The 26,589-nt window shown below is 45.2% G+C and overlaps 2 protein-coding genes across 2 annotated transcripts; both read right to left on the bottom strand.

Annotated features, from left to right (window-relative positions):
* Positions 1 to 8,093: 8,093 nt before the first annotated feature.
* On the bottom strand, positions 8,094 to 9,651 carry LOC134214858 (NADH dehydrogenase [ubiquinone] 1 alpha subcomplex subunit 8). The gene is made up of 4 exons (XM_062694144.1): positions 9,542 to 9,651; positions 9,277 to 9,429; positions 8,481 to 8,656; positions 8,094 to 8,417 (listed from the first exon to the last, which is right to left on the bottom strand). The coding sequence occupies exons 2-4, from the start codon at positions 9,403 to 9,405 to the stop codon at positions 8,195 to 8,197; spliced, it is 528 nt and encodes a 175-aa protein (XP_062550128.1). The 5' UTR covers positions 9,406 to 9,429; positions 9,542 to 9,651; the 3' UTR covers positions 8,094 to 8,194.
* A 5,401-nt stretch (positions 9,652 to 15,052) lies between these two features.
* LOC134214857 (uncharacterized) lies at positions 15,053 to 26,365 on the bottom strand. Its single transcript, XM_062694143.1, has 3 exons — positions 25,661 to 26,365; positions 17,392 to 17,567; positions 15,053 to 16,189 (listed from the first exon to the last, which is right to left on the bottom strand). The coding sequence occupies exons 1-3, from the start codon at positions 25,704 to 25,706 to the stop codon at positions 15,902 to 15,904; spliced, it is 510 nt and encodes a 169-aa protein (XP_062550127.1). The 5' UTR covers positions 25,707 to 26,365; the 3' UTR covers positions 15,053 to 15,901.
* Positions 26,366 to 26,589: the final 224 nt, after the last annotated feature.

Below are 26,589 nucleotides of genomic sequence, written 5' to 3'. Positions count from 1 at the left end.
AGACCTGGACAAGATCACTGAAGTCGAAGAGCTCGTCACGGCACTGCGGCGACAGTGTGAAGTGGAGACGCCCACCGCAGCCGTTCGGCTACGGAAAGGTCCGGCAGGGACGCAGGTAGCATTGGTTCGGCTATCTGCAGCGGACGCCTCCAAGGTAGTCAAGTTAGGGAGCGTCAAGGTGGGGGGTTCGATGTGCCCGGCGTTTAAGCGTGCTGTAAAATCAAAGTGCAGGTAACGCAGCTGGCTTGCTCGGCCTCGCCCGAGTGTTTGGTGTGCGCAGGTTTAAAGGAAACGGCGGAACACGTGTTGTTCGTGTGCTCACGTTTTCGCGCAATGCGTGACCACATGCTTGCCACATGTGGTCTGGACACTACCCCGGACAACCTAGTTCGGAGGATGTGTAAAGATGAAGTTGGCAGGAACGCCGTTTTATCGGCTATCGCCCAAATCGTCTCGGAGCTACACAGAAGGTGCCGCGTGGACTCAAGGATGGCTAGTTCAGGCGAAAATAAGAGGTGGTCCAAGGGATCGGAGTCGGCTTCATGGGTCATACCGGTGGTCCTGGTCATGCTCTGTGGTCGAACTCGATCCTTTTATCGAACAAGTGGCCGCGCGAAGAACAACATGGTATCGTCGCTTTCGCGGCGTCGGTCAACCGGGCGGGTTCCGAGCCCGAGGACGGAAAGGGGTCCTCGTCAAGGCTGGGGCAGGCGTAGGCACCGCGTCGGCAAGTCCCTCTGTGTGCTGGCGAATAGGCCCTATCGCAGAAAGATCAATTTGGGGTGCACGCGGCATCATCATTCTTGATACCAGTCGTGCAAAGGGAAGCAGGCGCGAAGTCGACCCTTCCCACCTTCCGAGGAATCAAGGCGTGGTAAGGCCACCTGGAAAGCCGGCAACGCGCTGGCACGATACCATGGTGTTCTTCTAAAAAAGCGAGTTACGATGTTCGGTGTTGCAAGGACACGCAGCTAACCTCGAGGGTGCGTTGTGCACTGGCCCCCCTTTGAAGCATTACTTTCTGGTTGTACCGAAGGGACTATGGGCTTGGCGGCAATGGAAACGGTTTAGCGGGTCGGGTATGTAGTCCTGCCTCCCTCGTTTGCTGTTGGAGGTGGTCCCTAACCCCACACTTCCTGGACAACCCAGGATGTCTGTTGAGCAGATTCCCCCTCCATTGCTTAGGAAGAAAAAACGAGCAATGGGTAATGTTTTCAACATAACCGCGAGTAGACGTAGGACTTGTATAAACGTAACGTATTTACATTTAACTTCTAACTTTTGGATCTATGGAGTTTGATTAAAGGTATTGATATTGGAAACGACAACTTCCATGCTGTGTAGAATTATTAGCAATTTGTTTATTCAAAACTTCTGGAAATAAAACTAATAATTAAATACATAATTAGAATTGCTTTGTTTCTATCTATTAAGCCCTTATTTATTCAAGCAAATGTAGGGCATTTATAGATTTCTTATTGATGGTAGTATTTGAAGTTTAAAAATTCTATTTTTAAAATTTTCAGGCTTGGGCAAAATGTGCTATTTTAGGGGAACTGTCCCGTTTTCAAAACAAAGAAATACAGCACCAATTCCGTTGCTTCTTTTTGCTAACATGCGTGCTTACTGCTGAAAAAATCACAAGAATAAGAAACAAGTCAAGGAGCAGTAACTCTACTAAAATAGAGGAGGTACTGCTAATACATCAACGAAAAATTATTTAATGTTTTTATTCTAAACTCCGAGTCTACGTCAAGTTTAATCATACAATTTCTCTGAAAATGAAAAACAAAGAATAAGATAAAGTTTATTTAAATATTTTTCTGGAAATTATTTTTTGCGGACTTTTTTAAAACATTTACATGTAATACAGCGAAATTTGTTAATCTAAAATGGATATTAACACTATTGCTGATTGTGCATCTTTAATTGCTAATGCCTTCTGCAAATAAATGAAAGTAATTATTTTAATCAAATTTTTATTTTCATCAGTGTAGTTGATTTTTACTTTTTGCTGGGGAATCTGAATTGTTATAGTAGCATCATGTTTTAATGTACGTGTCGTTTAGTACCAAACACAACTTAACATATGGTCAGTCATATGACATGACTCGTACCCATTCCGGTATCATGTGGATTATGAAACCAATGAGCAGACCAGATCTCTCAAATTTTATATTCTTCTTCATCCACCACCGCTGCCTCAGCCATCATCGGCCTCTAGCCGTGAGCTCCGAGCGATGCGATGGGCGATTGCATCCATCGCAACCGACACCCACTGCATCCGACCATCATCAAGCACAGAATGACCAAAAAATGCGCCCACTTCTTTCATGCATATTCGCAGACCCACCGGCAGTTCTACCGCTGGTGACTGCATGCTGTCGCTATGTAGGTAAACACAGCGAACGAACGAACGAAACGAAAAATGAGCGAGCAAAAAGCACGTCAGTGCGCGCTGCTGTCACAAATTGTAATGACTCGTAATGACACGATAGGAACTACTTTCTTTTATACACAAAGAAAATCTTGCGGTAGACCCGAAGGCCCGTGACATACCGCATTCTGATGTCCGTGTTAGGAATGCACGGGATTGGTTACATATGAAATTTTTACTGGCTTTGACAAGAATTGAAATTTTCAATAGCTTATCGTTGATAATCTTTAATTTCAATGAAATATGCAAAATGGTGGAGAGTTTCCGAGTCGATTGATATATAAATCTTAAAAATCCATCGAAAGATAAAAGCGCTAGTAACGTTCAAAATCTTCCCTTCCAGCGTAACGCTCTCGATTTCTAAAAATCTAAATGACACCCAGTATAGTAAAGAAAGACGTAATTCCTACGTCAAAAAACACACATACACACACACGGGGGAGGAAGGACCTGGAAAGGTCCGTCCACCCAGGAAAGACGGTGGTAAGGGGTTACGGTAGGCTGAGAGCTCTCAGCCGCACCAGACCAGGGAAATAGAGGGGGATGACGCCTCCTGGACCCTGGTCAAGAACAAGAGGAAACCGAAGACGTCAAGGGCCGAAAAGAAGGCCCAGGCGAATGAGGGTAGCAAGAAGTCTAGGGTAGGCGCCAATCGCTCCAGGGGCGATGCCCTAGTCATCAAAACGGACGAGGCTAAGTACTCGGACGTCTTGAAGGCGATGAGGAGTGACGTCAAGCTCGGTGAACTCGGCGCCGACGTACGTCGAATAAGACGTACCCGGAAGGGCGAAATGATCCTCGAGCTGAAGCGGGGCGTCTCGGAAAAGGGCGCCACAAGACGGTCAAGGTGACGGCACTCACGACTGAGGTGAATCTACGAATTAAAGACCTGGACAAGATCACCGAAGTCGAAGAGCTCGTCACGGCACTGCGGTGACAGTGTGAAGTGGAGGCGTCCACCGCAGCCGTTCGGCAACGGAAAGGTCTGGCAGGGACACAGGTAGTATTGGTTCGGCTATCTGCATCGGACGCCTCCAAGGTAGTCAAGTTAGGGAGCGTCAAGGTGGGGTGGTCGGTATGCCCTGTTGGCATATATGAGCAACCCGAAGTTTGCTTCAAGTGCCTGGAACCGGGGCACAAGCAATGGGACTGCAAAGGCCCTGACAGAAGCAAGCTCTGTCGACGCTGCGGATTGGAGGGACATAAGGCACAATGCGGCACGAACCCTCCCAACTGTTTGATCTGTTCCAGCAAAGCTGCGAACAGCAAGCACCCCATGGGGGTTCGAAGTGCCTGGCGTTTAAGCGTGCTGCAAAATCACAGTGCAGGTAACGCAGCTAAACCTGAACCACTGTGATGCAGCCCAGCAACTACTGTGTCAGACAGTTGCTGAATGGGGGATGGATAACTTGACGGGGCGTAGGCCGGTGGTGATAGCGGGGGACTTCAACGCTTGCGCCGTGGAATGAGGAAGCCGATCCACGAATCAACGGGGGCAGATCCTGCTGGAATCACTGGCCATGTTGGATGTGAACTTGGCTTATGTCGGTACCAAAAGTACCTACAGCTGGAACTGGGCCGAGTCGATTGTCGACGTTACGTTCTGGAGCTCTGGCCAAACGAGTAGTTCGAACTGGAGGGTAGATGATGGCTACACTCACAGCGACCACCTGGCGGTTCGCTACAGTATCGACTATATGACCAGCATTCAGCGGACGGAAGAAGGGGCGAGGCCTAGCCCTCGTATGTGGAAGACATCATACTTCGACGACGAGGTGTTTAACCGATTCAATACGGATTTGTTTTTCGTCGTATTTTTTAAATCTTCTAGGGCTTCCAAACTTTCCTTGAGTTCAGATCTTGGAGGTCTACAGGGATCAACAGAGTAATTCATAGGTTCCCGAGCTTGTGTGTTAGTTGGAGGAGCCCTCATGGAACATTATTTCAGCAGTATATACAAAATACAACATTACCAGAATATCTACGGTACTCCGAACTATTCGTGAGTTCAGATCTTGGAGGCCTACAAGACCAACAGAGTGATTGATAGGCTCCTGAGCTTGTGTGTTAGTTGTAAAAACCCCCATGGGACGTGATTATGTCAATATATAAAAACATCCACATTCCCAGAATAGCTACGGTACTCCAAACCATTCTTGAGTTCAGATATTGAAGTTCTACAACACCAACAGAGTGATTTATAGGGTCCTGAGCTTGTACGTTAGTTGGAGCAACCCCTTGGGACATCATTACACCAGAATATGCAAATCACAGCATTCCCAGAGTTCCTGGGGTAATCCAAATCATTCTTGAATTCAGACATTGGAGGTCTACAAGACCAACAAAGTGATTCATTGATTTCCGAGCTTGTGTGTTAGTTGGAGAAGCCTCATGGAACATCATTACACCAGTATATACAAAAAAAAAATCCCAGAGTATCTACGGTACTCCAAATATTTCTTGAATTCAGATCTTGGGGATCTACAAGACAAACAGAGTGATTCAAAGGCAACTCAGCGTATGTGTTGGTTGTAAAAACCCCATGAGACATCATTACACCAGTATATGAAAATTGAAACATTCCCAGAATATCTACGGTGCTCCAAACAATTTTTGAATCAGATATTGGAGGTCTACAAGGCCAACATTGTGAATCATAGGATCCTGAACGTATGTGTCAGTTGTAGAAACCCCATGGGACATCAATATACCAAATATATACAAATCATAACATTCCCGGGATATTTACGGCGTCATATATGAGTTCAGATATTGGAGGTCTAAAAGACCAACAGAGTGTTTTAAAGATTCTGAAGCTTGTGTGTTAGTTGGAGAACCATCATGGAACATTATCACACCATTATATAAAAAACCCTGATTAATCCACCTAGCGGTAATGGTGCCTTTCTCGTGCATTATAAAAATAGTATTTTGGCCATTACTCTTGAGCTCATAGTCCGATCTGCCCAATTTTCAATAGGAAGCAATGGCAGAGTATCTTGCGTTTATTGCGAGTAAATCGGTTAAGGATATGTGCCTGAAAAATGAGTGACATTTTTTTACTCAATTTTTCTATAAAAAAGTGGTATTTTGGCCATAACTTCCGAGCCCATAGTTCGATCTGACCAATTTTCAATAGGAAACAATGGCAGAGTATCCTGCGTCGAATGCAATTTGTTGCGAGTAAATCGGTTAAGGATAAGTGCATGAAAAATGAGTGACATTTTTTTCTGTAATAAAAGTGGTATTTTGGCCATAACTTCCGAGCCCATAGTCCGATCTGACCAATTTTCAATGGGAAACAATGGCAGAGTGTCCTGCGTCGAATGCAACTCGAGTAAATCGGTTAAGGATAAGTACCTGAAAAATGAGTGACATTTTTTTTTGGGTGGGTGCGCACAGACGCACACACACACACACTCACACACACACACCCACACACACACACACACACACACACACACACACACACACACACACACACACACACACACACAAACACATACACACACAGAGGAGGAGCGTGTTGAACGACGAGTGGCGTTCGTGGCTGCTAGAGCCGCTCTATAGACTAAGATTATATCAAGCGAAAAAGCCCGCTTCGAGGACCTGTGTCAAAGTGCCAACGCGAATCCATGGGGTGACGCCTATAGGGTCGTAATGGCCAAGACACGTGGGGCGATGGCCCCTACAGAGGATCATCGCGGGGCTCTTCCCACGTCACGACCCAAGTCCCTGGCCTCCCTTTGTGGAGCCGCCAGGGGCCAGGGTGGCCGACGAGGGAAGAGTAACTATGGCGGAACTTGCAGGGATTGCACAGTCCCTTAGTGTAGGTAAGGCGCCAGGACCGGATGGTATTCCAAACCTGGCCATCAAAGCGGCCATTGCTGAGGCTCCCGAGATGTTCAGATCTGTCATACAGAGATGCCTGGACGAGGGAGTCTTCCCTGAAGCATGGAAAAGGCAGAGCTTGGTCCTATTGCCAAAGGCGGGAAAACCACCGGGGGATCCGTCGTCGGCATATAGACCAATATGCCTGCTTGATATGGCGGGGAAGGTGCTCGAGAAGATCATCCTCAACAGGTTGTTGATACGCACGGAGGGTGCGGATGGTCTATCGAGTAACCAGTTTGGCTTCCGAAAGGGTAAGTCGACCGTAGACGCTATCTTGTCGGTTACCAAATCCGCGGAGATAGCTATCCAGCGTAAGAGGAGGGGAGTTCGCTATTGTGCAGTAGTGACTCTCAACGTGAGGAATGCTTTCAATAGTGTCAGTTGGGCAGCTATTGCAGATGCGCTCCTACGTCTTGGAATTCCCGAGTACCTGTACAAGATGCTCGGAAGCTACTTCCAGAATCGAGTACTGGTATACGACACGGAGGCGGGTCGGAAGTGCGTTGACATAACCTCAGTGGTTCCGCATGGTTCCATACTGGGTCTGGTGCTATGGAACGTCATGTACGACGGTGTCTTGAGGTTGAAGTTCCCGGTGGGCGTGGTAATCGTCGGCTTCGCTGACGATATTACGCTGGAGGTTTACGGCGAATCGATCGAAGAGGTGGAGTTGACTGCAGCCTACTCGATCGGAATTGTGGAGGAGTAAATGAGTTCCAGGAAGTTGGAACTGGCTCACCACAAGACTGAGGTGGTTGTTGTTAACAACCGAAAGTCGGAGCAACAAGCGGTGATAAGGGCAGACAACTGGTCACCTCTGAACGCTCCATCAAACTCTTGGGGGTAATGATAGATGATAAGCTCATACCGGTGCCCTGTGGTCGAACTCGATTCTTTTATCGAACAAGTGGCCGCGCGAAAACAACATGGTAACTTCGCTTTCGAGGCGTTCCGGGCGGGTTCCGAGCCCGAGGACGGAAAGGGGTCCTCGTCAAGGCTGGGGCAGGCGTAGGCACCGCGTCGGCAAGTCCCTCTGTCTGTTGGCGAATAGGCCCTATCTAAGAGAGGTCAATTTGGGGTGCACGCTGCATCATCATTCTTGATACCAGTCGTGCAGAGGGAAGCAGGCGCGAAGTCGAGCATTGTGCACTGGCCCCCCTTTGAAGCATTACTTTCTGGTTGTACCGAAGGGACGATGGGCTTGGCGGCAATGCAAACGGTTAACGGGTCGGGGATGTAGTCCTGCCTCCCTCGTTTGCTGATGGAGGTGATCCCTAACCCCGCACTTCCTGGACGCCCAACCCAGGATGTCTGTTGAGCAGATTCCCCCTCCATTGCTTAGGAAGAAAAAAAAACACACACACACACGCACACACACATATGCTCAGTTTGTCGAGCTGGGTTGATTGGTATATATGACTTGGGTGTAAGAAGGGTAAAAAGTAAACATCTTCATAATGTTGTGTTCAAAAATAGATATTTCTCATGGATTGCATTTGAAGTCGGAAATGGCGCGGATTTAATTTTGGTCGTCACGAATTTGGCGATAAATGTCTTAGTCCGTACTCTGTTAATAAATCGTTGCTAGGTGTTTTAAAATACTGGCTTACACAACCCCCCTACATATCCGGAAGGCCTTAGTGTGCATTTTGTAAGCAACACTTAATTGGTGAACAGGCGCTCATTAATATTCTCACTTATTAAAGCAGTGAAGATCTAACTAAAGAATTGTTCGGCTGTAATAATCCACCAAAAGTACGCATTTCATAATGATAATGTTAATGTATTTTGAAAAGTGCTCCACGAAGTGCACCCTTTAAAACAATCAAATTGCTACAAAGGTTTAATTGTTCGGTACCTCCCTTAGTTCAACCAGTGGAAACGGGAACCATACTTGGCTTCTGGACGCGGATAATCGTCTGGCAATCCGGGGGTGGCATCCGGATACACGGTTTTCTCCTTTTTGGGCGGTGCTGGGCGATCCGTAGCGTGAACCTTGGCCCTGGTGAAGTACCCGTAATCCGGCCGTTCAATGTGTAAATTGTCTTGTACGCACTTGTCATACACGCCCTGGGTCTTGCGGCAGCTGGAAATTGTAATCAGACGCTGAAAACCAATTTGTTTAACGAGCATTGTAGTTCAAACTTACTATTGGAATCTCAGATCGCCACTGCTCTTGTCCAGGCAGTTGGCATATTGGGTAAACTCCTGTGCACAGGACTTCTTAACCTTGCGGAAGAAATCCAGCGCACAGTTGGTAACAGCTTTACCTTCGTTAATGCAAGCCCGAGGATCGTTTAGTTCTTGACGACACAGCATAAATTCCTAAAAATTAAAATATCATCAGAAGCCTGCTGAATACTCTATTTTTAAAGACATTATTTTAATGATTATTTATTTATACTCAAGTTCATCACTGATAATACAATGTTGTGGTTATTTCTGATTAATTACTCTGATATCAACCAGAAATTTGTATGGCGAAAGACATTTAACGAAGGTAAATTATGTTATGTATGAAGCTAGTAGGAAGGTTTCTGTTGCTACAAATATTTATCCGATGGAAATGTTCAATGAACTATTACAGTTGTCAGAATATTTTCGAAAACGTTTACTGTTTTAAGACGCTGCACTCTCAGCACACCTTTGGTAGGTATAAAATTTGCTTTACCTGGCCCGGTCAAATTTTACCTAGGGAGTTGAGTGATTACTGTTACCAGATTATCACAATAGGAAGTTAATTCATGAATAGTTAACTTTCCAATGTCCAGCGAGTTAGGTTTTGCCACAAAATTCAATAAAAACCATCTATACACAACAGATTGTTATTATTTTCCTTAGGTCGTGGTTATGTCGGGAACAAATTATATAACAAACCGATTGCTTGAAAACGGTACCCATCAAAGCCGTGAACCGTTTCGACCATCCATCCACACATTACTCACATTATTCTCCGCCTCGCAAGCCTTGCCCAGATGGAAGGCACCGGCCCTCAGAGCAGGTCCCGAAAGGTTCACCTCCGGAACGGTGAGCTCCGCTTCGCTCGGGAGATAAACATCGTTCGTAAGAACCATTCTGATGCTCGCACCACTGGAGCCCTGAAATCGGAAAACCAGTTACAAGGCATTGTTGGTTGGATTGCATAAAAGTTGCCGCAGATTGCAACAATTATGATAATTTAAAACATAGGATTTATTTTGGAATTCTCACCTAAATTGCAGTAAAAAGATTTTTTCGGTCTTTCGCGACTCGCGAGTGCAGCTGACGACTGACAGTTGTTTTGACGTTTCTTTGTTTTGTTTTAGAGATTTTAGTACTGTTCTAAAATAGGGTTGTTATGTGGACCTGCACGGAAGCAGAAAGGTTGATGATTTAGGAACTCGCAAAGAGAATGATAGCAAAATGCTCGAATTGAAATTTACTATGCTTCAAATCATTCAAATTGGTGCAATAAAAAGAGGCGAGAGTTTTATAAACTACGAGAAAGATTGTCGCTTCGGTATTCTTTGTTCTGTTGTTCAAAACATGTTGAGTACACTGGCGGAGCTAAGCTGGGGAACGTGACTCACCAAATCGAATATTTTTACCGAGATTTTCACTGAAATTTAATTATATACGTCAAAATTGCTCTAGAAAAATTAATTTCCGCCAAATTCTAAAATAACTGGCGGAGCTAAGCTGGGGCACGATGGGACACGTGACCCACCATATCGAAAATTTTCCATGGATATTAATTATATACACCAAAATTGCCCTGAAAAAAACTGATTTTCCTGGAATTTCTTAAAGTTATTTCAAAAAGAAATTTTGGATAAACTTGAAATTTCTGTAGAAATTCAGATAGGTATTTTTTTTCGAAAATTCTATTGGAAATTCCTTCGCAAATTTCTGTAAGTTTTCTTCGGAAATGATTTTAGCAATTCCTTCAGAAATTTCTTTGCAAAATCTTTCCGAAATCTTGATTTTGCGTGGTTTTACTTTGAAAATTCGTTTGAGAATTCATTCTGAAATTTCTCCAGGAATTTCTCCAATAATTTCTTTTGAAAATCCTTCAAAAATTCTTTCCGCTACAGGAATTCCCTCCAGGGATTCTTTCCGAAAATCATCTGAAGAGGTCTTACACCAAAATTGCCCTGAAAAAAAAACTGATTTTCCTGGAATTTCTTAAAGTTATTTCAAAAAGAAATTTTGGATAAACTTGGAATTTCTTTGGAAATTCAGATAGGTATTTTTTTTTCGAAAATTCTATTGGAAATTCCTTTGAAAATTTTTGTAAGTTTTCTTCGGAAATGATTTTAGCAATTCCCGAGGCAATTCCTTCAGAAATTTCTTTGCAAAATCTTTCCGAAATCTTATTATTATTATTATTGTCTTTATTTTAGAGGCTTTCAGCCCTAGGCTGGCTCACCTCTAAATTTTCCGAAATCTTGATTTTGCGTGGTTTTACTTTGAAAATTTGTTTGAGAATTCATTCTGAAATTTCTCCAGGAATTTCTCCGATAATTTCTTTTGAAAATCCTTCAAAAATTCTTTCCGCTACAGGAATTCCCTTCAGGGATTCTTTCCGAAAATCGTCTGAAGAGGTCTTTGTAAATTCATCCGGATATTCCTTCGGAACTTCTTCTTGCTTTGGGTACAACGATACTATGGGAAGTTGTCACGGAGGCTTCCCACGGTAAACAGCGGAACCGATCTACACTCTTTGGTACGGCGACGAACTCTATTCGATCGGAGCGTCTTGCAGAGTCCAAAGTACGTACGATTTCCAGCCACTATGCGTCTCCGAATTTCTCTGCTGGCATCATTTTAGGCAGTCACCAGTGAGCCCAAGTACACAAATTCTTCAACCACCTCGATTTCGTCACCACCGATGCAAACTCGCGGTGGGTGGCTCACATTGTCTTCTCTTGAACCTCTTCCTATCATGTACTTCGTCTTCGACGTGTTGATGGCTAGTCCGATCCGCTTGGCCTCCCTTTTCAGTCTGATGTAGGCTTCCTCCATCTTCTCAAAGTTACGTGCCATAATATCTATGTCGTCGTCCAGCCAAATAGCTGGACGAACTTATTGAAAATTGTTCCACTCGTGTTAATCTCTGCTCTTCGTATTACCCCTTCCAAAGCGATGTTGAATAGCAGACACGAAAGACCATCACCTTGCCGTAACCCTCTGCGCGTTTCGAAGGGACTCGAGAATGTCCCTGAATCTCGAACTACGCACATCACATCACAATCTCGAACTACGCACATCGTCGCTTGATCAACCGTGTCAGTTTATCCGGAAATCCGTGTTCGTGCATTAGCTGCCATAGCTGGTCGCGATCGATTGTATCATATGCGGCTTTGAAGTCGATGAATAAATGATGTGTGGGCACGTTGTATTCGCAGCATTTCTGCAGTACTTGGCGAATGGCGAACACCTGGTCCGTGGTGGAGCGTTCGCCCATAAAACCCGCCTGGTACTGCCCCACGAACTCTTTTGCAATTGGTGCTAGTCGACGGCATAAAATTTAGGAGAGTACCTTGTAGGCGGAGTTCAGCAATGTGATTGCGCGGTAGCTGATACAATCCAGCTTATCGCCCTTTTTGTAGATGGGACACACGACACCTTCCATCCACTCCTGCGGCAAAACTTCCTCCTCCCAAATCTTGGTAATGACCCAGTGCAGCGCTCTAGCCAGTGCCTCACCACCGTGTTTAAATAGTTCTCCTGGTAGTTGGTCAACCCCAGGGGCTTTGTTTTTCTTCAGCCGGCCAATCTCCTCCTGGATTTCCTGGAGATCCGGAGCCGGTAAAATTATGTCCTGCGTGCGCTCTCCCAGGTCCATCACCATATCGCCATCTTCGTCCGCCACATCGCCATTCAGGTGTTCTTCGTAGTGCTGCCGCCACTTTTGGATCACCTCACGCTCGTTCGTAAGAAGGTTCCCGTTTATGTCCTTACACATATCAGGCTGTGGCACGTGGCCCTTACGTGAACGGTTCAACTTCTCATTGAACTTTCGTGTGTTATTAGCGCGGTACAGTTGCTCAGGCTCTTCACGGTCTCGATCTTCCTGCTGACGCTTTTTCCTCCGGAAAATCGGGTTTTGTCTGTTCCGCGCCCGTTTATAACGTACCTCATTCGCCCTCGTGCGATGTTGCAGCAATCTCGCCCATGTTGTATTCTTCTCTTTCACTAACTGCTCACATTCGCCGTCATACCAGTCGTTTCTCTGATCCGGGGGCACCGTGCCAAGTGCAGCGGTTGTGGTGCTACCAATGGCGGATCGAATATCTACCCATCCATCTTCAAGAGACGCTGCGCCTAGCTGCTCTTCCGTTGGAAGTGCCACTTCCAGCTGCGGCGCGTATTCTTGGGCTAGTCTACCGTCTTGTAGCCGCCCAATGTTAAGCCGTGGCGTCCGACTTCGACGCGTGTTGTATACCGTCGAGAGTTTTGAGTGCAGGCATACTGCAACGAGGTAGTAGTCGGATTCAATATTCGCACTGCGGTAAGTGCGGACGTTCGTGATGTCGAAAAAGAATTTACCCAAGCAACCAGAAGTTCGGATAAGATGGGCTATTTTGGCTTAATCAGCTCTCATTTTAAGTATTTTTTAGTTTGGTGGGAGCGTAAAAGTGAACTTTAAAGTTCCGTTAAGGATGCTTGGAACTTGATGTGAACCATAGTGAACCAATTAGTTCGGTTAAGAGTAAATTAAGGTAAAATCTGAACTTCTGGTTGCTTGGGTACCGTCGATTAGAACGTGATCGATTTTGGTTTTCCGTTTCTTGGTTAGGTGATCTCCATGTGGCTTTGTGGATATTTTTGCGGGGAAAGAAGGTGCTTCGGACTACCATTCCGTGGGAGGCTGCGAAGTTTATGCATGGTTGGCTGTTGTCATTCGATACGGTGTGCAGACTATCCGGTACGATGACCGGTCTATACATTTCCTCCCTTCCTAGCTGTGCGTTCATGTCGCCGATGACGATTTTGACGTCCCGCAGTGGGCATCCATCGTATGTCTGCTCCAGCTGTGTGTAGAACACTTCTTTTTCGTCGTCGGGTCTCCCTTCGCGTGGGCAGTGCACGTTAATGATGCTATAGTTGAAGAAACGGCCTTTAATCCTCAGCTTACCCATCCTTGCGTTTATTGGCTGCCACCCAATCACACGTTGGCACACCTTACCCAGCACTATAAAGCCGGTTCCCAGCTCGTTGGTGGTGCCACAGCTTTGGTAGAAGGTAGCCGCTCGATGCCCGCTTTTCTACACTTTCTGTCCTGTCCAGCAAATCTCCTGCAGCGCCACGACGTCGAAGTTGCGGGGATGTAATTCATCGTAGATCATCCTGTCACAACCTGCGAAACCTAGCAACTTGCAGTTCCATGTTCCAAGCTTTCAGTCGTGATCCTTTATTCGTCGCCTAGGTCTTTGCCAATTATATCGAGTCGTATTATCTCTCATACTGTTCGTAATTATTGGTTTTCCAGGCGACTTATTGGGCCTGCGCAAACCTTGTGCGCTTGTGCGCTTTGAGCGGCACACGGTCGCTTTGGTGGGGCCTACTTGCTGAAACATGCAGCTTTTTATAGGAATTTAACAGGACCCACTGTCAAACCCCACCACATCCTAGGCAAGTCCCACAACCCGCAGATGGCCTAGGGAGGGATCGTCAAGCCCTTGAACATAGTCCCTGCTGCCCGCCAAACGATGGTCAACGCTCCCGGTCAACGATGGTGTAATGTATGACGTTGATTAGCTTTAGGTCCTTCCAAATGGTGGAGCCATGTTCCAGATGGATCAGGTAAAGTTGGTCACGATACTTCTTCACCTTGTCGTGACGAGCGATCTTGTGCACGGCCACTGGCTTTAGGCTGCAACTTGAAGCTCCTCTTCCTTCATGTCGTGGAATCCTCGCAGCAAATCCTTGGGCGTACTCATACTTGTGGACCTCGAGAAACTCCATGACGGATTGATGACGGTTCTTGTTTGTCGGCATCACTTTCACGCCCTCGCTGCAGAACCCAAAAGTACATTTTAGCCCCTTCGTGATCAGTTGGCGAATTTTAGAGCGCAAATCCAGCGTACACAGACGAGCACTGCTCCTTCCGCTTTGGTTGTACTTGCGGTAGCTGCAGTTGTTGCTTATTGCGCTTTTTCGGCGGATTGCCGGCGTCGTCAAGTGACAACGACGAGAAGACGTTGTTTTCCAGAATATTCTTGGAGGGGCTTTCCACGCCTCCGTTTGCGGTGCGTTTTGACACCTTGCCAGCGACCGAGTCGGCCACCGAGTCTTCCATGACGGGTCCGGGGGGGAATAACGCCAACGCAATGAAGCAAAAACGTAAACACAGCGAACGAACGAGAAAAACACTTGGAAAAAATGCGCGAGCAAAAAGCACGTCCGCACCGTCTACACGCGCTGCTGTCACAAACTGGAATGTCTGTCTGGAGGCATGAATGGACCGGAAGCTATCTCCACGCGGAATCGACATCGGTACCCGTCCTATCACCCGTTGAAGAGGGTCGTCGGATGCGCGGGAGCATCCGACGTCACTGAACTTCCCGTCGAAGTAATATTAATCCACCACCAGGCATTACCCAAGGCTGGAGCAACCTGAAGATGGCGAGAAAAGAGCCAAAGGGCTCAAGAATTTAGTGGAGGGTCGGCAATTGCTTTCAGAAAGCCTAGAAGATGTCATAAGTTTCATTCATAATATTTAGAAAAACGATCGAATTATTTCACAATTAAACTTTATTGCCTTAAGTAGACTACATAAAAATCAATCGGTGATATTCATATTTTCAAGTAAGCTTAATACCCTGAAATTATACACAATTTGGCTTCCGATGCGCCATATTCCTGTGCTCTTAGGCTTCATCTCAATTTACTGTATTAAATTGTAACTGAAAAGTGAAACAAAACTATAATTACCCTGCTTCTGCTGATTTGTATTTGACGGATGTAAGTATTTTTGAAAACAGACCGACCTTCTCTTTCAAGTTAAAATTCCCCATTTGCGATAAACCTTCACTTATCCTACTAATCTATTTGGCCCTTTTGGAATCATTTGTAATCAATATTTCTTATATTCTTGTTCGATAATAATTTTATCACTCAAACTTTAAAATGATCTTTTTATCAAATACAAATTTAAAACATGCTGATGGAACCGGATGTATTTCATCAAAGTAATAATTTAAAACGGTTAAAATGGAAGAATTATTGGATTTTGAATAAGTTGGAACTGGAAAAATATTAATTAGATTCATTTTATTATTTAAAGGAGATTAGGATTTAGTATTTGATTAAGAACCTTTGAAGTAAAAGCGTTTAAAATTAAGCGAAAGCTTGTTCTTTGCTAATCTATTTATTCGTATATTTTCTTCAAAGATTAGAGGTGCAAGAAATTCGTTTCTTCATTATAAGTGAGTCGTTCATGTTTGGATTTATCGATTATTATCTCCATAATATGTAGGTAAATTCAATTCATTTGTTATGAACGTCAGTTTGGCAACCAGTTACTTCCTTTTGGTAAGAATTGATTTGGCGTGTGCTTTTTCCTGTACAATCTGACTGTTAGCTTTATCGAGGCAGAAGCAAAAGCTGTTGGAAAATTCGTGCTATCAATGCCACGGCGACCAGTGTCCAGCCCCCGCAGACCGCTTGATTGAAAGCCCGAGTCGAATGGGCCTTTCCCGAGTTGCACAGAGATCCGGAGCAGCAGCTTGTGCAGGCGTACAGCTTCGTACGTTCACCGATTATGATGCAACCCGGTTCGCACGAGCTGATGCATTTCCGCTCCAGAGACCAGAGTTTCGGTTCCGAAACATTTGAGTTACTGGTGTGCACCGTGTAGGAAAACTGCTTGACCTGAAAAAGATCGAAGAAGGGAATGAATTTAATAATCAGATAACCAGCCGCAAGAACAATAAATTGTAGCGTCCAAAAAAAACGGTGAGGTGATGATAGTCGTATACCCGCTCAAACTTCAAGCAACACCAGAAGGAAAAAAGCAGAACTACGCACGCTTAAAATATTGGACATTATGAATGCTGGCTGAGAAAATTACACATGCTCATGAGCATCACATTGGATGCTGGGGTTGTCCTGACACGTGGTAGGAAAGATTGAATCATCGAGCGCAACAAAGATAGAAAGGTATAAAACTGAGATTTGTAAACCTCCATGTCTTAAGATATGAAGTGAAGTGGGTATACATTAAGGTGATTATACTATTAATCCCCTGGTGAATATCAAATTCACAACATGTTTCTCAATATGTAACCTCAGCCCCAAATCTAATTTAATAGTTTCATCAAGTGCTGAAAAAGTCGATAGTTCAGCATAAGTAAGCAAATGATGCATCATAGTTTTATCTTTATTCGCGTTATGTTTCTCTAATCTCATGCTCTTGTTAAATTACTGGAAAAGCACGTAGTTCCCTAGATGGCCGATTTGTGGCTTTGTTATTTAATTCCCTTAACTCTAATCTCAATCTTCTCGTAGTTATATTTAGAACCATAATATCCATATCTCGTGTCAACATGTGAGATTCAATGAGCTTTAAGAGTTTGCTTTCCTACTTCACGATTGATTGGATATAGGATTAATTGAATATAGGATCGCAAGATGGGAAACGAAAAGATAAAAATACCTAATGTGTGAAGCACTTCTTGCGAATATTAATTATCCACAACGGCCAGCACAAGTAGAACATCACGTTCATGTGCAAGCAAACCAAGCAATTTGAGATTGGAAGCATTAATAGCTCTCGCAGCATAATACCTCCCATAACATATTCAAGGAGCACGTTCTAAAAATAGAATATGACGATATACAAATTGCGCCAAGGATGGATGGTCGCAGACGATCTAAAAATACACTCCCACACACCTATAAAGACACCCATTGCAGGTGCTTAAGCACATCGCCCGACCTACATTTAGCACGCTTTTCCCTGCAACCCCCCTCTGCTGTAGTAGGTACGCGTTCTGCAGCGAAACAAGCCTCACCCCATCACGCCCAAGCCTCGGATTCGGTTATCACCTCTACCCCCTCGTTCGCGCACTCACCATGCAGATGAACTCGTCCGAAAAGCACTTCTTGACGAAGGAAGCATTATTTCCGGTCAGGTCGATGCACGTCTCGCCGTCCTCGGTGGCATTGCAGGAGTAGCAAAATAAGTTGTTTATCTTCTCGGATGCGGCCGGGGTCTTGTGCACGGTGTTGGTCAGATACTGCGAACGAGCTGCGAACGTTTTCGAATAAGGAAATTATTTTATGTTTAGCAACATCATCGTCATGTTGAATATGATAATCGCTTATGCAGAAGGGTGGTTTACATAGTGGTTCAAAAGAGCGGAAGCTTGTCATCAATGCTTCTGATTACATATGAAGGAAATGAAAATATTAATTTCGCTGGATTAAATAATATACTAGAGGGAATCATCGAAATGGTTTACAATGTATGAACGGACAAGCCAAAACTTGGCGTCAGTAGCGAATTTTGGGGGCAAATTTGCCAGTCAGGTGTTCAAGTTAAACGATTTCTCGTTTAACATTTTTTTCATGAATTAATTTGGGTACTGCAATCAAAAGCTTTCATGTTGTTCTGTTGATTGCGCTACAAATCACCAATTTTGTTCTGTAATTTTTCAAAAACTCCGTGTTAAAACCTCGGATGTATGTATGGAATCAAATTGCGTCACTTTCAAAAGTCGATAAAATTTCGCCTCCTGGGCTGATTGTAACGAAATTTTGTGGAAGACGACTTCAGCATGTGTTATTCACACTGCGTGAGATTCATAGTTTCGAAAATACAACCGAAGGAACAGAACGTGTGCAAATAAATCTTGCGCATTCACTCCCATGTTCCACATCTTATAAAAGGATGTTAGCAGAGTGTATGTAATTAAGAGTGGCGACACTGTCAGAATTGGAACAAAATTCATCTGTCATTCCCATATTAAATCGTGTTCCAAACGAGCAGGAGACCAGGAAACATGTCGCCACTCTTAATTACATACACTCTGGATGTTAGTAATCCAATTTTGTGCCTTTGAGCCCAAAATCCCAAACCCCATTGATCATTACGAATCATAAAATGTTGATTTGGCCTTTCGCGTCAACATTTTGTATTGTAAATTCAGTAGAAAACCGAATTATAGCCGCTATCAAAATTGGATTTTTCTCACAATCCATACGTTAAACCTAATTTCGGAAGTGGTGTGCTGTGTAGCACATCACCAAATGAAAACAGCGCACCACTTCCGAAGTTATAGGTTTAACGTTAGGTTTGTGAGAAAAATCCAACTTCGTTAGCGGCTATAATTCGGGTTTGCACTGAATTGATAATATTGGTTTATAACTCCAACGTCAACATTTTCGATTATCCGACTAATACATGTAAACTTTGCGGGCAGCAGGGGCTATGTCCAAGGGCTTAAGCTTAGTTAATTGACGATCCCTCCCCAGGCCATCTGCGAGTTGTGGCGCCTGCCTAGGATGTGGTGGGGTTTGACAGTGGGCCCTGTTAAACCTCTATAAAAAGCTGCATGAATCCGCAAGTAGGCTCCGCCAAAGCAACCGTGTGCCGCTCAAAGCGCACAAGCCCAAGTCCTGGTGTTAGGTGGGACGCTAAACAGCCCTGACACGACGGCCCTCCGACGAGACAGGAAGTTTGCGCAGGCCCAGTAAGCCGCCTTTAAAAAATAACTAATACGAACGACATAGAAGATAATACGACTCGATACAATCGGCAACGACCTAGGCGACGAATAAAGGATCACGATTGGAAGCTTGGAACATGGAACTGCAAGTCACTAGGCTTCGCAGGTTGCGACAGGATAATCTACGATGAATTACATCCCCGCAACTTCGATGTCGTAGCGCTGCAGGACAGAAAGTGTGGAAAAGGGGGCATCGAGCGGCTACCTTCTACCAAAGCTGTGGCACCACCAACGAGCTGGGAACCGGCTTCATAGTGCTGGGAAAGATGCGCCAACGCGTGATTGGGTGGCAGCCAATCAACGCAAGGATGTGCAAGCTGAGGATAAAAGGCCGTTTCTTCAACTATAACATCATCAACATGCACTGCCCACACGAAGGGAGATCCGACGACGAGAAAGAAGCGTTCTATGCGTAGCTGGAGCAGACATATGATGGATGCCCACTGCGGGACGTCAAAATCGTCTTCGGTGACATGAACGCTCAGGTAGGAAGGGAGGAAATGTATAGACCAGTCATCGGACCGGATAGTCTGCATACCGTATCGAACGACAACGGCCAACGATGCATAAACTTTGCAGCCTCCCGCGGAATGGTAGTCCGAAGCACTTTCTTCACCCTCAAGAATATCAACAAGGCCACATGGAAATCACCTAATCAAGTAACGGAAAACTAAATCGACCACGTTCTAATCGACGGCAAATTCTTCTCCGACATCACGAACGTACGCACTTACCGCAGTACGAATATTGAATCCGACCACTACCTCGTTGCAGTATGCCTGCGCTCAAAACTCTCGACGGTGGTCAACACGCGTTGGAGTCGTCCGCCGCGGCTAAACATTGGGCGGCTACAAGAAGGTAGACTAGCCCAAGACTACGCGCAGCAGCTGGAAGGGGCCTTTCCAACGGAAGAGCAGCTAGGCACAGCATCTCTTGAAGATGGCTGGAGAGATATTCGATCCGCAATGTGAGCAGTTAGTTGAGGAGAAGAATGCAGCATGAGATAGCTGCAACACCGCACAAGGGCGAACGAGGCACGATACAAACGGGCGCGGAACAGACAATACTCGATTTTCCGGAGGAAAAAGCGCCAGAAAGAAGATCGACACCGTGAAGAGACGGAGCAACTGTACCGCGCTAATAACGCACGAAAGTTCTATGAGAAGTTATACCGTTCACGTAAGGGCCACGTGCCACAGCCCGATATGTGTAAGGACATAAACGGGAACCTTCTTACAAACGAGCGTGAGGTGATCCAAAGGTGGCGGCAGCACTACGAAGAGCACCTGAATGGCGATATGTCAGACAACGGTGGCGGTATGGTAATGAACCTAGGAGCACGCGCGCAGGACATGCGACTTCCGGCTCCGAATCTCCAGGAAATCCAGGAGGAGATCGGCCGGCTGAAAAACAACAAAGCCCCTGGAGTTGACCAACTACCAGGAGAGCTGTTTAAACACGGTGGTGAGGCACTGGCTAGAGCGCTGCACTGGGTCATTACCAAGGTTTGGGAGCATGAGGTTCTGCCGCAGGAGTGGATGGAAGCTGACGTGTGTCCCATCTACAAAAAGGGCGATAAGCTGGATTGTAGCAACTACCGCGCAATCACATTGCTGAACGCCACCTACAAGGTACTCTACCAAATTTTATGCCGCCGACTTACACCAATTGCAAGAGAGTTCGTGGGGCAGTACCAGGCTGGTTTTATGGGTGAACGCTCTACCACAGACCAGGTGTTCGCCATACGTCAGGTATTGCAGAAATGCCGCGAATACAACGTGCCCACACATCATCTATTTATCGACTTCAAAGCCGCATATGATACAATCGATCGGGACCAGCTATGGCAGCTAATGCACGAAAACGGATTTCCGGATATACTGATACGGTTGATCAAAGCGACGATGGATCGGGTGATGTTCTTAGTTTGAGTTTCAGGGGCATTCTCGAGTCCCTTCGAAACGCGTAGAGGGTATCGGCAAGGTGATGGTCTTTCGTGTCTGCTATTCAACTTCGCTTTGGAGGGAGTAATACGAAGGGCAGGGATTGACACGAGTAGTACGATTTTCACGAAGTCCGTCCAGTTATTTGGTTTCGCCGACGACATTGATATCATGGCACGTAACTTTGAGAGGATGGAGGAAGCCTACATCAGACTGAAAAGCGAAGCTAAACGGATTGGACTAGTCATCAACATGTCGAAGACGAAGTACATGATAGGAAGAGGCTCAAGAGAGGTCAATGTAAGCCACCCACCACGAGTTTCTATCGGTGGTGACGAAATCGAGGTGGTTGAAGAATTCGTGTACTTGGGCTCACTGGTGACCGCCGATAATGATACCAGCAGAGAAATTCGGAGGCGCATAGTGGCTGGAAATCGTACGTACTTTGGACTCCGTAAGACGCTCCGATCGAATAGAGTTCGCCGCCGTACCAAACTGACTATCTACAAAACGCTTATAAGACCGGTAGTTCTCTACGGACACGAGACCTGGACGCTGCTCGTGGAGGACCAACGCGCACTGGGAGTTTTTGAAAGGAAAGTGTTGCGTACCATCTATGGTGGGGTGCAGATGGCGGACGGTACGTGGAGGAGGCGAATGATCCACGAGTTGCATCAGCTGTTGGGAGAACCATCCATCGTTCACACCGCGAAAATCGGAAGACTGCGGTGAGCCGGGAACTTAGCCAGAATGTCGGACAGTAATCCGGTGAAAATGGTTCTCGACAACGATCCGACGGGAACAAGAAGGCGAGGTGCACAGCGGGCAAGGTGGATCGATCAGGTGGAGGACGATTTGCGGACCCTCCGCAGACTGCGTGGTTGGCGAAGTGCAGCCATGGACCGAGCTGAATGGAGAAGACTTTTATGTGCAGCACAGGCCACTCCGGCCTTAGTCTGATAATAAAATAAAAAACAGGTAAACTTTCCAAAAGACTTTCTGCTGTGTCGCTTCTGTAGTAAAAAACCAAAATCAAAAAAATTAGAAAAGCACGGAAATCTAATTTTGGACTGATTTTTGTCAGATTTTAGTAGAGCATCAATCTCAATGTTCAGGTCGGTTCACACTGCAGCCCTTTTTTGATTTTTTTTTCGATTTTTGTAATGACAGTTCCGAGGCCCTTGAAAGAGCCTCCAGGGGCATCGAAATCGACAATTTTCAAAAAATCACAAACTATGGCGAAATGGGTATCAAACAACATTTTTTGCAAGACAAGAGGAATTACGACATCCGTATACAGAAGTTAGACCGTTAGACAAAATGGTTGAGATAGGCAAAATTTTGTCGAAATACAAATCAGCATAACTTTGCATAAAATTATCCGATTTTGATAAAACTAAGACCATCGGACGCAGTAACTCTTTAGTTTTCTGTCTAACCCCTGTATGATTTTGGGGATAGTAGCCCCCTTGAAGGCAGTTTCGAGGCCCTTGGAGAATTCTTCCAGAAGTTCAGAAGTTCAGGTTCCTCCAGGAGCTCCTTCGGAAGTTCCTCCAGGAATTTCTCCGGAGGTTCCTCCAGGAGTTCCTCCAGAGGTTCCTCCGGAGGTTCCTCCAGGAGTTCCTCCGGAGGTTCCTCCAGGAGTTCCTCCGGAGGTTCCTCCAGGAGTTCCTCCGGAGGTTCCTCCAGGAGTTCCTCCGGAGGTTCCTCCAGGAGTTCCTAGTTTACCGAAATCTCAGCAGCAGAACTGCTCGGTAGATAATTTTACTGATTTTCGGTGATTTTGACAGTTGAACAATGGAAAAAATTACAAAAAATCTGTAAAATATTTACCGAACAGTTCTGCTGTTGAGATTTCGGTAAAATTAACCGAATACTGAGAAATGAGTTAAGTGTGTCCAGGAGTTCCTCCGGAGGTTCCTCCAGGAGTTCCTCCGGAGGTTTCTCCAGGAGTTCCTCCGGAGGTTCCTCCAGGAGTTCTTCCGGAGGTTCCTTGTAAGAGCAACTTTTTCTGGGGACTTTTGTCTTGCCCTTGTCGTGACCTCAGGGTCGTTTTTCTTAAATCTCTTGGAAGTAATTGGGGGGTTTACGGGCGGGCGGAAATGCTTCCCTTAAACAAACGGTCAAGGTGGACCAATCAATAAAAAAGGTAGTAGAAAAAGGGAATGTGCTCTATAAATTAATCCAGTAAATAATTTAGGCTTACATTTTCATTTTAATGCGATTGATTATTCATTGTGATGTGAAATGGATTTCAAATAAGGGACAAGAAAAGGATTGCTACACACGTTTGACGATTTCCACTGGGAAGAATGCTGGGCTGCGATGACGAAGGCTGCCGGGTCATCGACATGTGGCGGTGTTTCGTTCCCTCGATCTTATTCCATTTATTGTGGCGGCTTGGTCCGAATGGGATTTGTCATCATTCAACCTGGGATGGAGCAGGAGATTTACGTTGCCCATGCGATGTGTCGTTCCTAACCACAACCTTGACTAGCAGCAGCTCGCGGATCAGCCTCGTTGATGGTGTCGTCCATAAGGGCCTCGTTTTCCAGAGGCGGGGATGGTTGTCTAACGGAATCACACTCGACAATTGCTTATCAACTTGTCGTGTCGCTAGCGAGTCGGCTTCCTCCGGGCAATGCCTCGAATCCCAAGACAGATGCGATTTTTATTGAGCTTGGCGACCCTTCAGCCAATAACTCTTCACTGATCACAAATCACTACTTTTCTTGTTCGGCGTCCCTATTGCAGGAACAATCTGTAGCTGCTGAAAGCAGGAGAAAAGCAGGAGCCGCCCTTCCCGGTTGGCGTCACTTACGGCGGAAACAATAGCGACCTCACGGTTAAGAACTGGTGGATCACTGCCACGATAGAAAAAAAAACGAAGTTAAAATCGCGCACAGAACGACCTGAATGCTCCGGAGTTCCTCCGGAGGTTCCTCCAGAGGTTCCTCTGGAGATTCCTACGGAGGTTCCTCCGGAGTTTCCTACGGAGGTTCCTCCGGAGTTTCTTACGGAGGCTCCTCCAGAGTTTCCTCCGGATGTTCCTCCAGGAGTTCCTCCGGAGGTTCCTCTAGGAGTTTCTATATTTTGGCATAGTTTGTGATTTTTTTGTTTTAAATGGTCGATTATGATGACTGTCCTCAATATGAACTGGTCTCTCCTTTGAACTGAGAAAATGCTAATAGAGTACTGAGTTGAAAAGCAGGCCAAGTTCCAGTTGGAATGTAGAGCCATTGTAGAAGAAGAAGAAGAATCCTTATATACAAATCTACTGAAATGGTGTTAATAGAGACGAAAAGAGTGAAATTTTGTTGGATCCCCAAAAGGAAGTTTTGGTCAAATTTACTGCAATTGAACCAGTACGAGCATAATGGTGATAAAACCAGGCCGATACGATATAAAATGACGAAATGGCAACAATTCGATTGTTTCCTTTACCTAGGCCGATACGGGTTAAAAGAATCAACTCGTCAATCATCAATTCCTCTGCTACAACTAACGTTCGTCAACGTCGTCGAACAACACCAACGGTTTATACCAACAACGGATTCAACTCACCCACGTTGTTGTGCGCAACCCCCTTCCGAATTACACAAGAGCATGCCGACCCGGCAATACAATTCAGGGGTTTCATGCTACTGAGCTAGTTATCCACACCCAACCACCCAACCTGAATAAGAACCTACCAAAATCTGTATAAAAACTGGGCATAAGCGATAAACTTGGGAATCGTAACTAGGCTTAGAAACCTAGCAGTTAATAACTGTGAAACAATCATTTTTGTTTACAAAATTGATTTTTACTTGTAACGGGCATTTGATTTTTTTTTATCGCCATGTCAATAGGCCATTTAGATTTTTTGGGTATCGTGCTCTAACCTAAGGGGTGGTTGAGGTGAAATTTCCTCCTCGCAGTCCGAGTCCTTTCACCTGCTTGATAAGTATTCGTACACCAAACACTGTGATCGCCATGGCTAACCTTCTATTAGAACGCCAAGTGTTCGCTGTGTGTAGCCTCCGTCCATTCTCCAGTTCATATCACTTGGTCAAACCAAAACTACAGAACGCCACTCCTACTAAACGTACTGTCCCGAAGTAAGATTCGTCCTCTAGTGGTGGTTCATCGGCTGTCCAATTCCAATGCCCACGCGTTAAAATCGCCCACCATAACCAATGGCTTCTAACCTGCCAGGTCGAACGTTAGTCTGTCAATCGTCTCTACCGACCACGCTGTGGGCCGTAGCAGCTGCAGTAGAACACGAGTTTCAAGTCGGTAAGGGAGGATCGTTATGTTGCCGTCACATCTGAATCACCTCACACTTGTTGGTAAGAAGTTCCTTTCTGCGTCCCTACACATGTCTGGCTGCAGCCTTTTCGTCAACGGTTTATCTTCTTATAAAATATCCGCGATATTTACAAGAAACAGTTAATCCATCTCTTCGCTGCATTGATCTTTACGCTGGCGCTACTTATTCTAGAAAATCGAAATGTGTCTGCTTAGGGCCCTTTTGAAAATGTAAACATAAATCAGATTTTCTCTGTAAATTCACTGAAACATTTTCATTATTTAAAAAAATAATATTGATTTAGCAACAGATGTACTCTTTTGAACCACTATGTCTTGAAACTTTATACATCTTAAAAAGCAATTTCGTCGACACCTACCTGCTTCGATGAATCCCATCAGTACAATTGCTATTATAATTGACATTTTTGCATCATTATGTTAGAATGTTTGGTCGTTTTTCACGGTGGTACGGCGGACCGCCAAAGTCCTAGGCCATCAGGAACAAGGAAAACTACCGACACGGATCCAGGCTCAAGTACGTAACACACTGACACAGAAAACTTTCACAGAATAGAAATTTTCACCCCAACAAATACGGCCTCTTGTTCTTTTTTGTTACGACTTACTTACTTCGATACGACACTTTCCACTTCACGCTATGCAGCTTTTACACTACGGTCCACCTGCATAGCAGCACACATTGGGAATGATTGGGATCTCATTTAGCAAACAAAACGAAAACCAATTCTCGGAAATCGCTCGCTTAGTCGTAATTGCAAGTCGGAAAATTTCTTGTTTTAAACCCCACCTCCACTGTCTCAAACCTCATGCGTGCTTGTTTGCGATGATACTCCACGGATAAGCTTCAAGTGTTTAGACTGCAACAACGGTGAAAAGCGATTGGACAAAGCAAAGGACAACGTTGGCTACCACTTTGTTTGACGTTCACCGATAGTACGAGGCTGGAGCAGGATAGCTGGAATGAATCCTTCTATGATTGCTGTTATCAAACAAATGCCAAGTGGGTTGCTGGCAATTAACAATTTATCGCACAGATGGTCGGGGTTCATTCGTAGTTTTTCCCTTTCTTTCGCAGGCACAACTCAGTTGTGCCGCACAACAACAAGCAATGGAAGGATATTCTTGGACATGCGCATGACTAATGATAAAACGAGGGGTGTTGAAAAAAGGATATATTGGAAAAACGAGAAATCAGTTCAAAGTGATTGTTATTTCTTTTCTCTCATAATAGAAGAAGACAAGAAGGTAAGAAGATAAGAAGATAAGAAGACAAGAATATAGGAAA

This window comes from Armigeres subalbatus, chromosome 2 (genome assembly GCF_024139115.2).
Source record: "Armigeres subalbatus isolate Guangzhou_Male chromosome 2, GZ_Asu_2, whole genome shotgun sequence".
NCBI lineage: Eukaryota > Metazoa > Arthropoda > Insecta > Diptera > Culicidae > Armigeres > Armigeres subalbatus.
The sequence above is the reverse complement of the archived record's forward strand: the minus strand, read 5'-3'. Positions and strand labels throughout refer to the sequence as shown.

Coding starts and splice junctions, on each gene's coding strand:
- LOC134214858 (XM_062694144.1), bottom strand. CDS start 9,405: ATGGTTCTTACGAACGATGTTTATCTCCCGAGCGAAGCGGAGCTCACC. Junction 8,657..9,276: donor CTTGCGAGGCGGAGAATAAT/GTGAGTAATGTG, acceptor TTTAATTTTTAG/GAATTTATGCTGTGTCGTCA. Junction 8,418..8,480: donor GGCGATCTGAGATTCCAATA/GTAAGTTTGAAC, acceptor TACAATTTCCAG/CTGCCGCAAGACCCAGGGCG.
- LOC134214857 (XM_062694143.1), bottom strand. CDS start 25,706: ATGTCAATTATAATAGCAATTGTACTGATGGGATTCATCGAAGCAG. Junction 17,568..25,660: donor GATGGGATTCATCGAAGCAG/GTAGGTGTCGAC, acceptor AAACGTTCGCAG/CTCGTTCGCAGTATCTGACC. Junction 16,190..17,391: donor CGGACGAGTTCATCTGCATG/GTGAGTGCGCGA, acceptor GATCTTTTTCAG/GTCAAGCAGTTTTCCTACAC.